Source organism: Mastacembelus armatus, chromosome 18 (genome assembly GCF_900324485.2).
Source record: "Mastacembelus armatus chromosome 18, fMasArm1.2, whole genome shotgun sequence".
Lineage (NCBI taxonomy): Eukaryota > Metazoa > Chordata > Actinopteri > Synbranchiformes > Mastacembelidae > Mastacembelus > Mastacembelus armatus.
In genome coordinates, this window is record NC_046650.1 from 13855536 (window position 1) to 13869886 (window position 14351).

The 14351-nt window shown below is 38.6% G+C and overlaps 1 protein-coding gene across 1 annotated transcript in view; it reads right to left on the reverse strand.

Moving 5' to 3' along the window:
- LOC113142728 (phospholipid-transporting ATPase ABCA1) overlaps nt 1–14351 on the reverse strand; it is a 122454-nt gene that overhangs the window by 26083 nt on the left and 82020 nt on the right. The window contains exons 37-42 of the mRNA XM_026327911.1: nt 12400–12577; nt 11142–11257; nt 9003–9147; nt 2391–2514; nt 1085–1214; nt 506–626 (exon numbers count right to left, since the gene is read on the reverse strand). Of these exons, the coding sequence (XP_026183696.1) occupies nt 506–626; nt 1085–1214; nt 2391–2514; nt 9003–9147; nt 11142–11257; nt 12400–12577 (814 nt within the window). The remainder of the gene's footprint in view (nt 1–505; nt 627–1084; nt 1215–2390; nt 2515–9002; nt 9148–11141; nt 11258–12399; nt 12578–14351) is intronic.

The window sequence follows — 14351 nt, forward strand, 5'->3', positions numbered from 1 at the left end:
GCCTGACCAGAAAGGTTAATTACAGAAAAAAAACTGTTTCTCTGTCGTTCTTTTTCAAGATTCAAAGCTATTTGTCTTATGCTCATAAAGAACGTGCCATGAAGTAGTGAACTAAAAACAACAGCAGGTAAAAAAAAAATAAGAGTAAAAATAGAAAAATTCATAGACTAGATAAATGATAGAATAGAGAGCTAAAATATTGAAATGGAAAGTGTATATTGTTCTGATTGGCACGAAAAGTTTCATTATATAAAAATGTAACATACATGTCACAATTTGCTTGCAAATGGTCAGATGTGTAGTGGAAAACAAATGTGTCAAAGGGGAGAAGGTTTTCGACTTGTGGCTGGTTGTCATAAACAATAAAAAAAAATCATGTATTTAATATAAGCTCAAGGGGATAAAAAATTAGGAATAAAACACATCATCTACATAAAATCTATGTGAGCAACTAAGTAGGAAAAGTAACATTTTAGCAAGAGTTAAAAATGTACTGTCCAAGTACCTTAGTGAGGTCACAGACCCTCAGAAGGTCATTCTGGGCTTTGCCATTATACACTCGTTCACGTTCTTTAGAAACATCGATATCCTCTTTCTCTGCAGATAATGACTTCCCTGAAATAAGTCTGACAGAGAGAAGTAAACCACAGTTAGAACAACACCCTTCATTAAAATTAACATTAAATCACATGACAAATTATCCTGGTCAGAGTTTAAGCTCAGTGAAACGATATCTACAATTTTCATAAATAGTAGAAGTCACAGGCGTCAGTTTCCAAGGCAATCTCTCTTTTGGAGTAAATAAACACTCAGGAAAAAAAAATGAAAAGAAAACTGAGTGGAGCGGTATGTGCCAAACAGATTCACTGTGCAACAGATGCTTCAGAATGAAAAGACAGTACATTAGTGACTTAGTGAGACAAGAAGTGAAATGGTTAATCTGTCATATACTGGATGATGATTCACAACTTTACTGAAAAAAGGGAAAAGATCCTGTGCCAGGAAGAAGCAAGTAGCCAGTTTCCACTTCTTTTAACTAATTTAAAGTTTAAATTCATACTGAAACTTCTATTATTGATGTTACCTTGGTTTGCAGAAGAACTTGTACTGGATGAGGATTGTGATGGCAAACATGACAACTCCCTGGATGGACATGGCACAGAGATTTTTTCCCACCATGTCCCAGCTGAGTGGATCCTTGAATCGGTCTTCCCCTGTTAAAGATAGAATGATGAAAGGAAAAAAGGGAAATATGAAATAAACAAAGTGAATGCTCAGGAGAAGGTAAGTAATTAAATGCATTATGACCATGTGTCATTGCATGTTAATTTCCATCCCTTATCTCCTTATAGCTCAGAGGATGATTTAACAGAAATACTGTCAAAACAAAAAAGGAATTGCCAGATGTGCTTTCATTCAAGGACAGCCAAACATATCTCTGTCAAAAGTTAGTGGAAAGCAGGAATTTGTCAGCTCTTTGAAGTGTTTTGAGACATATTCTTGCTGAAAGGCAGCAGTTTAAATGCCACCTACCCTTAAATATACATGTTAAGGGCTGTCTCCTGTGTCATGTGAGGAAGTCACCGACGTCCTGTACTTTTCATGTTGAAGCTTCTTTTGGCTAATGAACATGTACTGTAAGTAAACCTGTGACTGCACCCCCCCCACTCTAATCATTTTCATTTCTGCACTCTCTCGTTCCTCCTTTCCTGAGCTTCTACAACCCTTGAGCCCGAGGGGGGAGAGTAAGGAGACAAGAAAAACGAAAGCGCTTTCAGTCTCATTCTCTGGTAAATAGCCCCTCTCCACACCGGCCCTTTTAAGTTGTGATTGCTTTTCTGTTCCTGCTCTTCACCACCGCCACAAATGATTCCTCAAACCGCTATTTCCTGCCTCATCTCTCTACAGTTAAGACTCCTCTTCCTCTTTCATGTACCTCTTTGCTTCTGGATGGCCTCTTCAACCCAAGCTCCACCTCTACATCCCTGTTCCCCACTTCTCCCTTTGCCTGTCTAAATTTAACACGTGGAGAGTAGAACTGCAGAGGAGGTTTGAGAGTTTTGTTACTGGTCAAACATTTCTCTGATGGGATGAAGAGTGACCATTTTGGAAACAATGGAATAACGTTAAAAGTGAAGAATATTGAATAAATGTTATTTTAGGCTCCAATACAGTTTTCAGAAAGTAGTTACTTTATTATTTATTAGCGAGGGTGGCTCTGAAAGGGCATAAGACTGATTAGTCAACAAGAGAGACTTTCATAATCATAATCAACCAAATGGAGTGGTAGGTTAGTGGTAGATTATCACAGCACAATCAGCAGAGAGAACTTTTGACATTAAAAATGCCAAATGATTAGTTAAGCTGTGGTAGTGGTGGTGGCCTCTTACCAAAACTGCTGAAGAGGTTCGCCATGGCCTGGTTCTTGGCCATGTCAATTAGACCTCTGCCCAGACAGAAATGCGGGAATATTAGCAACACCTGCTTCACTATGTTGTTGATGTTGGAGACATTCTGTTAAAGAAACACACACACAAAGATTGGCATGTGAAACCTTTGAATATCTGAGGAATGACTGGGAATTAGTCAACACAAGCCCATTATGTTGACTGACTGCCTTGGATGAGCAGGGCCAGAGACACAGGAGGTTTGGAGAAGAGAATGTAGTGTCCTGATGAAAATGCAGATAATAAACAAACATGCACTCCATTTGAAGGCTGCTGTGTGGAAGAGCTGCAGGGCTGCACGGAGGAAATATGCAGCACTGAAAGTTCATCTACTTTCTAGACGTAGGAATTTGGCAAACGTCAGGGAACACACTGTGTGATCAGTGAGGTGTCACATACAGAGTATGTATAAACACAAACTGATCAAGTGGTCCTCAGGTAAGCAGTTGTTCATCCTTACAATCCTAACCAGGGGCAGAAGAAGCACACACACAAACCAAAGGAACACCTACAGGCACCCTGAGTGTGTTTGTCTCTTTTCTCTTCTGTAATTCTGATACCCTCCACAACAACAACAAAGACGGATATATACACAAAGAATACTGTTTCTCAAGGTGTACATTAAAAGGTAGTCTTATCTTGATGGGGCATTTCATGACTACAACTGCTCTTTCTCCCCAAAACTATACTGTCGCTCTCCTCACTCCTGAGGGTACAATTCTATGACCTAGTAAAGCACAAACACAATAATTAAATAAGTGAGGAAACAACGAATGAGGCTGTAACAAACTGGCTCAAATAAGGGAGAAGAGCTGTACTGTAGTCAGGAAAGGGAGAAGGTGAGAGAGAAAAAGGCATAAAGAGGGAAAACAAAATATTTCTACATTCGGCGCAGCATAATGTTCAAAAGCAGGTTCATGCATAATGCATACTGCTTCATTGCAGCACAGTCTTCAAAGCTCTTGCATACATGCAAGTGAGACTATAAATTCATCACTTCTGTTTTTGGGCGAGCCCAAACAAAAAGTAAGTGGGGTGGGGGCAGCAGTGCATTTTATTAAAGCTGCGTGCAAGGTTTCCTGATAATAGCCATTATTGTTGCAGAATTTATATGTCTACACTGAGGAAGCTTGATGTTAAGGGTGAGTACATGCATCTGACTGTCAGCCTTGAAAACATTCCAAATGGCAGATTTCACATTGATCACATTATTATGGGACATGCTTATTCACTTTGGTTCTGTGAAATGACTGTTAAAACTATTATGGCTGGAAACAGCTGGAAGCAGCTCTGTCCAAAGTTCAGTATATCTGCCATCTAGTATTCTCCAAAGCTCACTAATTAACAACTTAGGTCTTGGGTTAGCAACTTCCAGGAGTCTTGCTAGTTGCATGGCAACTGGTCACAGCGAGGAACTAGTCCAGTACATAAAATAACTGTCTTTTTTATAAAAGGTAGATATAATTAATGAATTTCACAGTGCAAGAGGCAGGTTAGCTGCTTCCTGTTTCTAGTCTAGCCAAGCTAAGCTGGTTCCGCAAAATCAGATCAGAAAGGAGACAAAACTGCAGCTGTACATTAGGAGGTAAGATACAACTTTATACATCTTAAAGGAAACATATGTATTCAGCATATAACAATTATATTTCAAGCTGATGAGCTATGCTTATATTTTCTTCTATCTAAACTCTTTTGGCTCAACCACCGCTTTGGACAGTCTAAAAACAAAATCTATGTGATAAAGAATTAAGACATATGTATATTAATGTTCGTAACACATCATACAAGGGTATCCAGGTCAAAGAAAAGAAAGCTATCTAACGAAACCTTGTCCCCTTGTAAGAAAAGACACAGTAATGCTGAAGATCAAAGTGGGTATGCATATGTGATATGATTTTTTGCATGAGTAGGTGGTCACTGGCCTAGTTTCTCTCAGGGAGATAAGAGAGTGTGATGAAAAAGCCCCATTGATCATAATGTCAAAGCAAACCTTCAGATGTCCAGCAACGTGTTCAACAATAATTCATCACTCTTTTTATCTACATTTACACATTTGCTTGAAGACTAAAGGGTACAAAAAACTCCAATCACACTTCATACACAAGAATACATTTCACTCTAAATGTGGAGGGGACATCAGTTGAATATATCCCTTTCATAAATCACTGTATCAGTATTCATAACATTCAGAATGAAAAATTACAGATCATTCTTGTAAAGGCTCAGACTAGAAGAAAACGGGGAACTAAGGTGCATTTTAAAGTATTATTATAATTATCCATATTATTATAAAATTTAAATGTTTTTCTTTAGTTGAATGTATCTAATTGACTTATACTTGTCACTATAGGAAACTAGTTTGAGTTATATTCCTAAAAATGCAAATAAGTATGATTTTGCAGCTGCTGTTCAGTGTAACAAAAAATGTTATACCAATAGATGACTTACTTTTTGCAAACAGATGTAAATGTTCAAATACGTGCAGACATGTCTTGAGATTCAATATTAAGTTTTTACAGACATAAAGAAAAATAAATCAACAGCTACTGTGTAAATCAGGCTAAATGCAGCCCATCTGTGTGGCAGAAGAATGCAACAGAAGCAAAACCTAATTTGAGATCAATACAGGGAGTAAAATATTTTCCATTGACTGGGTGTTCATCAAGGAGATCTGAGAGACTCTTAGTCAGGGATGATAAAATGCTGGACAATTTTCCCCCTTCTGTTTGCGATATATGCCCATTAATCATTTTCAGATGGATGTGAAGGTGGTGTAGTCTGCTGGGCGTTTATCTGACCCATATCGCTACTTGTGCTTATTCCCTCTGCACGGCTTCATTCATAATGCTGAGAATCACATACAGTATGGCTTCAACAGTCTACTGAGATATTTTCTAGGTATGACAATAATGTTTTTTTTAGCTACTGTAGTCCATGTGGAAAAGCAGGAATGCTATAAACCACCTAATGAAGGAGTTTCTTTTATTAATTCTTGCTAAGTGTGTGCTTTGGTTGGCTAGTGAGTATGGAAAAAGTGTGATGTGACTTGTCATTAGGTCCTTACTTCTGTTTTGAATAATTCACAAAAAATAAACAAATAAATAAATAAAACACTACTGCCTAAAAGCATCCTGTCAGTAAAGGCTGCTGGTCAGCACACAGTACCAATTAAAATAGATGAGGTGGGTAGTACCCAGTCAAACCTCCAGACCTTTATGGTTATCCTCAAAAATCTCTCTCTCCCTGTGGTTATCTCTGAATGGCACGTGGTGGAGGTATTGACTCAGACACTGCTTCAAGCGTACAAGGCAGGCTGGGATTGATGCAATCCACAGGGAGTTGGACAGTCCTGAGGGGAAGAAACTCTCCCATTGGGCTCAAGACAAAACTGGGGCATCGAGTCTATAAGACTCAGTTACTTTTTATATTTCCTGTCATGTAAAAATGGTGTTATGCCCAAAAGGGCTCTATATTCATCATGGGTTTGATAACAAAGAATGGGCTAAAGCTTGTAGCTTCATATTTGAGCAACACTGTTTAATGTCAACTCTAAGGAGTCTAAAAATGATTAGACAAAGATTTGAAACAGCAGAAGGTGCAAAAGGAGAGGACTGGATTAAGCTGTCATGCATTGGCTCTACCCTTTCTGCTTAACTAGGACACTGACGTAACCATGTTAGCTATTTTTTGAAGTGTCTATCTACTGTGAACAGGGAACAAATGGAAACCTGGAGAACTGATCATTGCTGATTGATCCAGACCTGAGATCTGATGCATCAGATTATTTTGTCAGCAGTGAAATCAAGGCAGATTGGCTAAATTATCACGGACCCTGTCCCTGTCAAGTCTCGAAGAAGCACTCTCTCTGTCCCTAATGCCTTGGACAAGTGAAGTGTGCAGTAAATCTGTCCCTTTATTTTGCCTGTGGGCAACATACTGTCCATTAAATTATCACCAGTGGCGCCCTTTATGAGTAATATGCTCCACTAACACTGTATCAATAAATAAAGTGAATGCAGAGACAACAAAACGACAACAATGACTTTGTTTGAGGAAAGACGTGCCAGCCACAAATACAAATTGATAATGAATGACGGTACTAATGAAATCACAATGCAAATGAGGCAGCCTCATTAGGAGACAAGAAACATCCCATGCCATCGCCGAGCGGCACCGGAGGAAACATCAAGTCAGAGGCAGGCGTGTCGAAGGGGACAGTGTGTGCAGAGGCAAAGTCTTTCAGACAATATTAGGCTCCGTCTGAAGTGTTAGATCAGAGCTGTGGGAGACATCCTGATGAAGCATCAGAATTATAAGGAGCTTGTCAGCGAGTGAAGCCCTGTTGTGTCTGTTGACAGGGAATGACTGATCAGCACCATACTGAAAATATAAAGTGAAAAGTGTGGGTGCTGTACGCTATTTGTGCAAATAATTAAGCTTACAAATCAAATTAGATATATGTAGTTCCAACAACACATGAAAGAAAAGTAGATCATTTTCTTAACATCACCACCTGTAAAAGAACCAAGGGTCTTATGGGTGGTCCCTACAGGGTAAGACCATTACACAAACTGAAAAGTCAGAGAAGGCCAAATTCTCTATTTGAATGAAATGTGATTTAAAGTATAATCAAAATTCAAATGACAGACAGTCAGCATCCTCCCTTCCTTCCTCTCTATTTCTCCATTCTTATTTCATTTCTCTTGCCGTCTTTGTCTTTTGATTCCCCTGAGACTGAAGCAGCTTGCAGTTAAAATGAAGACTTGCTGAAAGATGGATGAGGAAAGTTCTCCGAAGACCCAATTCTCACCAAACGATTAAACATTAAAGAGAATAGGGAAAATAACTCCTTTGAAAAATCCTTGAGAGAATAAAGGAAATATATTAAAAGTAACACCAGGTGGGTACACATTCCACCCACATGTGTAAGGAAACCTTTACTTCAAAAACAGAGATCATTTATCTATGATCCAAGTCAATTAGCCATCCACTGCTATACAGTAGCTTCCTACTATATTTTCAGGCAGCTATGGGAGGCTGAATGACTATACCTGTTGTTTCACAGGAACTGCATTTTCTGTGGTGTTAAAATTGTGCTTGCAGCGTTCATACCCTTATACCTCACTGAGCTCTTCTGCCACGCACACATGCACACCTTTGGTTTGCCATAAAACAACAGAACCGAGCTGAATTTTTGCTTCTTCTGCAAATATCTTCTAAAATGACCAGGACACAAAAAAAAAAAAAAAAAAAAAAAAGATTGGTTAGAAGTGGTGATAAATAAATGGACCATAGTGATAAGTAAGCATAACCCTCAGCATAACCCTCAGCACCACTAGGGTTATGCAGCACAGACATTACCTCAAATAGCTTTTCTGGACTATAGTAATATTTTAAGTGAACTACTGTCTTCAATTTCACAGGTAGCTTCATTCTGTCTATTTAAATGGAGGAAAGTACTCTGTGTGCTGTTTGGAATCACATGGAAAAAAAAAGGAAGAAATAAAAGATCAAGAAAAAAATAGGTCCTATGTTTGTTGAAGGGTAAGGCCAGAAGAGAAACTTTGAAACAGCTACAAGATGACCTACAAAATACCACAGATGATACAACTGTGTCCAGTGACACCATATGCCAGTTTTTGGAATGAAACTGGGCTCCATGGAACAAGATCTAGGAGGACCCCACTTTGGAAGGGAAACATAAAACTCACTAGAGCTAAAACGCATTGTGACAAGTCACAACACTTCTGGGAGAATGTCCTTTACACCCCTGAAACCGAACAAAAGCTTTGTCTTAAGTCACATCGGATCATTTTCACAGAAAAACAAAAATGAAGCTGTCAAGGCAAAAACACCATCCCCACTATGAAACATGGAGGACACTAGGTATGCTATGGAGCAGCTTTGCTGTGTCAGACTGAGTGTAAATCTGTGCAGGGTATAATGAATCAGGAGATCAGCATTCTGAAGAGAAATACAATGGCCAATGTCAGAGAGCTCTGACTCAGTCACAGCTCCACCAAAATGATAATGACCCAAAACAAACGTGTAAATGCAGTAATATTTGATGTGAAGAAAACATACTGAAATGGCCTGTTATGAGTCCTCAAATTAATCCAATTGAACACGTATTGACAGAGCTGAATCTCGGTAGAAGCCCCCATAAAAGAACTAGAGCAGTTTGCTCAGGAACAACTGGTTAAACTATCTATCAGGTAGTTTCATTAAGAGCTATGAAAGGCTGAGATTACAGTGATTGCCTGAAAGGAAATGTAACAGAATATTAGGTTAAGGGTTTCACTATTTTTCCGCATTACATTTTCATTTGCTATATTATTTAAAATAATATGTTACATCAAAGCCACATGTCTGTTCTATTAAATATATAATAGTGGATGCCAGTTTAAATGTGCTTCACATGATTTTCTGATTTTCCTCTTTTAAGTGAAACAGCCTAGTCTGTGTGTGTGTGTGTGCGTGTGTCAGTCTCTTCTTTTCCTGTTCGCTCCAGAACAGGTGTGTGTTGGTGTGTTTTTGTATGTGGCTGCCACTTACAGCATCGTTAAAGAGCTCCATGACAAAGGTGGCCACGCTGCCATTTATACCAATGAAGAGGTTGATGCAAGTCAGTACCACATAGGCTGTGCTGGGAACACTGAAGATGAAGGAGGCAGGGTACATCATGGGAGTGATGGACCACCTACAGAGAACAACATGCTGTCACACAGGAAGAAAACAAGAATGCCCAAATCTGATTTTAATACTGTAATATTTAATATTTTAAACTGTTGACAAAGGTAGAATTACGATGCTTATCTCCACTTTGGCCCGTACTCATTAAACTGACTAGCAGGGTTAATGTGACAGTAGTGGCCAATATCGTGTTAGCAGTTCCTAAATCAATGCCATTTTCAATTAATAAATGCAGATTAACAGGTCAGTTGCAGCATTTCATGGCACCACCGGTCTTCTGATCATTTGCATTTCCAGTAAGTGACCCATAAAAGTAATGCAGCACAATAAATGCCACCCAGGCTTATTACCCCACTTACTGGAAGTAGCTGAAGTGAAGTAGTAGTGTGGTGGTGTGTTGGTAGGAATACTGTGGCATCTATTTCCCTACTCACATTTATCCGACAGGTAATTCTTTTGCAGATTAAGACTTTCTATACAAAATATATGGTGTGCGTAAAACGTGATGCACTAGTAGAGATTAAACTACTTTCTATAGCATAGCTAAAAATCTGCCCCACATATGTGCATCACTATCACTGTCATCAGTATTAATGTGCCATCCAGCAAACGCTCCATAATATACAGGCTAATACACTGAAAGGGGCCATTTTTCTGAATTATGAGTAGCCCACTTTTACTTTTGATACTTTAAGAACATTTTTGCTGATATCTCAATACACAGCTTATACTTGTAATGGAGTTTTGTTTTTTTTTTTGATGCTGCTCTATTCTAATTTTCATTATGTGAATTCCTGAGGATGCGAATACAACCCCAGACACGACCAACCGTGTGACACTATTATCTGACGTCCATCTCATTGTCTCCTTCTGAAGATGCTTCTTCTAGCTCCTAAGTGTGAATGATGTAACTGTGGCCAGTTTTTACTCTGCGTCATATTTATGGGTGTGTGTGCCATGAAGCTAACAGTTAAAACATATGGTAACTGCTTACTCTCAAGTTATTTGATTTGTAGTGGTGTTCAAACTACAGTAAATGACAGTTTTAGCTGCATACAAACTTTGCAGCAGTACACAAGTAGGAAGATGAGGGTGTTCAGCTTCATCGGACATAAACCCTATGCCATTTTTAGTAGAGTACTTAGTAGTACTTAGAGAAGTAGACAGCCATAACGGCCATGACACAGAATTAAATGCTGACTGGTATCACCATAACTGACAGAGATGAACAAATGCAACTGATGTCACAATTGGCAAAATTTTGCTTGTGAAAGAGTTAATTTGTGCACTGAGCCCAATTAATGTCATGTTAGACTGGGATGTTTTAGTAAATTTGAAGAGTCATGACTCTGTAGCTGTAAAGAACACAGAATAAACTGAATACATCTTACAATGTTGAACTGTGTGAAAACATGGTATCTCAAAATAGTTCCTGATTCACCCTGTGGTTTGCACTTTACTTGTTATTTCCCCTCCAGCCAGCAGATGTCTCAAGACTTCCCCCCTTACCTGACTCTGCCCTGCCCACCTGCTGCTCATCCCCTCACTCTTTCCTCAACATATATACCAGCTGGTTGCCACCTGCTGCCTGCCAGATCGTCATAGTTCATCTGTGGACTACTATCTCGCCAACCATTTTGGACTGTATGCTGTATATTTTTGGAATGAAGTTTTTGCCTTGGCTCAGATGGCTTGTCAGTTTTCTACCTCAGCATGTCTTCACTTCACATTCTGTCATTCCTGCCTGGTTTCATGTGCCTGAACTGTAACTCAGCCACTACTTACATTAAAAAATGCCATTTATTGCATTTGTCTGCCTGTCTGAATTTGAGCTTGGGTCTTGTCTGCACTGTGTGACAATAGTATCTAATAAGGTACAATCCAATTTAAAAAAGGTTAACCCTGCTACTGAACCTTTAATGACCAAATTAGAAGCTGCTATCACTCCTTTAAAGTCACAACATTCACGTAAATAATGGCAGTAGCAAATGCTGAACTTACCCATACAGAACAAGTAGCAAGATCAACGCAGGGAGGTTAGGAGGGGAAACATAGGCTTTTTGTTGAAAGCAGAGGAAGATCACAATCACAATGAAGCAGGGAATAATGTAGTTACACTGTCAAACAAACAGAAAAACAAAACAATTAGCAAATACCCTGATCAGGAGTAGAGGGTGGGCATGCATAAGAAATCACTCTCCTGGCCATTTGTAACAACATTAAAAGATTGATGGCTTTTGACATTACTTTTACTTTTTCCAGACAAATTAAAAGGATCTCTAATTAAAAAACATGTCAAGGACTTTTCAATTAGCAGTCAAACATATCCTGCTTTAATTTTCTAATTATTTCAGTAAATAACAGACTGTTTGTTGGCAAGGGGTCACTTAATGACACACTGTACTGAGCAAATGACATTTTCAACTAAGGGACAACTATTTAATATTTGTTTAAATCCATTAAATATCAAAACAAGGCTGGGGAAAAAAAGCTTTCACTTTTAGCTTTTAAAACTTCATCCAAATTAACAAAATTAAGATAATTAAGCTATCATCACACATTCGACTGTGGACTAATATTTCCTTTAGCTGTAGAGATTCCAAAAACAGTTTGACCCTGATGGACAAATGATATACTGCATATAAAATAAGTAGAATATGTTATTATACAATGATACATGGGTATTTACAGTTTACAGAGAAGATGCACACTGAAACATAAGGAGTTTTCAACCTGGATGCTATGTATAATCCCTATTGCTGATAGAGCTTGCATGTTAATGCAGAGAGCTTCAGGCTGGAATCATTAGACCAGCTCCTTTGGAACAATGTCTTCCCCCTCAGAAAGCATTTATCCACAGTAATGATCAGAGCCCTGACGCCTTTTTTTTTTTTTTTTTTACAAGGAGGTACCTGACAAACTGTTTACCTTCATTATGCCACAGGGAAACTGCCGGTAAGCCTGTTGAGTATAACCAGTGGGGGTAACCACTGCCGATAATTACGTCTCAGCCAGTAACTGTTGCTCAGGTGAAGCTTTACCCAGAAGATAACAGTGTCAAAGCTACATTATTAGTTACACTGGATTTTTTTTTCTTTTTTTTTTTTTTTTTACATAGGTGGAAAAAATATCTTCAGGATAGCAGAAAATTATCATACCGGGGTAAAATGAGGCTGATGACACTGCAGCCCATCTGGCATGTGGTTTATTCTTTTTAACTAGATAAAACTGTGTGCTGATAATAAAGCTGGTACTGTACCATGTCCCAGGCAAAACTGGCCAACCAGTACACAGCTGGGTTGACTCCACTGACAAATTGCAGGTGCTTGGCTTTGGTCACCCTCTCTTGGATGAGGAAAAGGACAAAGCTGGCAGGGATGAAGGACATGGCAAAGATAACACAGATGGACACCACGACGTCAGTGGAGGTGGCGGCCCTGTGATTGAATGAAGCACAGCAAACGGGAAGCTGAGTGCAGAGTGACGGTGTGTACCAGTGCATTAAAAAATGAAACACAAAAATAGGAGCAGAGATTAAAACCTTGTCCTGGAGACATCTGTAAATGTTTAATTTCTGTGGAGACTGAGTAGTAATGAAGATGATGTATTATGGTTTTGAAAAGATAATTGTGATGTGAGGCCAACACAGCTGCAGCAAAGAAATTTAGCTCATTGAAACACTGGCACCTAATAAATAATTGTACTGTAATCCTTGAGTTTTCATATCCTACAATATGTAAGCCCTTTTCTGTATGAAATACAGAACTTTAGCTCAATTGAAATCTAAGCTAAATGGTGCCATTCTTCCAATGAAACTGACTATACTTCTAGGAAATACAGGCTCTCTTGATTTTTCATCCCAGTGGACACTAGACATTGCTACACAAACTACAGCACATTTATTTCATCTATCAACAAGGCGAAACGTATTAGACCACACTGATATGCATGAGGATAATAGAAAAGCTTGGAGACTCAGTGCTGTGCTGTGGGCAAAGTGCATTCAAGATTTTTTTTTTTTTTCTGTTGTAACTATTAAAAAATGACTGGAAAAGTGGTTGGTTCACTGGTTACCAGGAAATGAGCCTGATGCCATTTACAGTGCTGAAGCAGCATTTGGCTCATTTCCTGTAATGCAATAAACACATTACATCTATTACTTTCCAATGTGAATGTTTTTAAACAAATTTTGTTACACCTGTTAAAATGATCTATATAAGTAATACAGTTAGTATTGATGACTTAATTGGAAAAGCATCACAAACATCAATGGAAAACACACAAGAGAAAAGCTTCTTGTTGTCTCTTGGCAACCGAGTCAACAGGTTAAGAAAACAGACAAGCAATGTTGACAATTTCAGCCGACCCTCCAAGACATAATGTTAAAAAAAAAAAAGTGCCTTTATTCTCCAAGATTATGACCTTCACTGCAATATACCTTCATTTACGTCATCAGGGCTTTGAAAACGTCCTCCATCGTGTCTGCTGAATTAGCACTAGAAAAAAAACTGTGTTGTATTCTTTTAACCCCAAAGTATCATCCTCACCCTTGGCCTGTTATAATTTCTCACAAGCCTTCCCACTGTATAATCAGCATATTATTATTAGCTTTTTAGATGAGTTACCCTGTGGCTGCATGGCTGTATTTATCATTACCAAACAGATGCAATTAGAAGGCATAAGTCAGTGCCAGCCATCATTTCAACAGGTTTTAAGGGCTGTTGGGTGGGGGGGGGGATAATGTACTGTGGGGGACAAAGCTGTGAATGATCTAACCCTGAATGCTTGAAGCTGGTTAATTGCTGTGAAGATGAGGATAAGTAATCTGCTAATTATTTAATAATACAAGAGCAAGAAAGATGAGCAGTTGGAGTAAAGCTTAACAGTGTGGATTGCACTCCTTAAGGTTTTTTTTTGTTAATGACAAGAGCTGCAGGACCTTAAATGTTAAAGTGTAGGGGGGCTAAAAGAACAAGATAATTATCAAATCTGATGCACCAGGCAAATGTTCGGGTAATTGTTTGTACTGTGCAGCAATATGTGGATAAAGCACAGAACCACTTTGACAGAAGTGAGTTACAATTTGGTAGCGCAATGATTTTTTCATTTACATTACAACATCATACATGTTATTTTTTCAAATAACATCAAATACACAGGGTGGTAAAAAGTCAGGTCTGACATTTCTGAAGTTAACCGAGCAAACTGGAA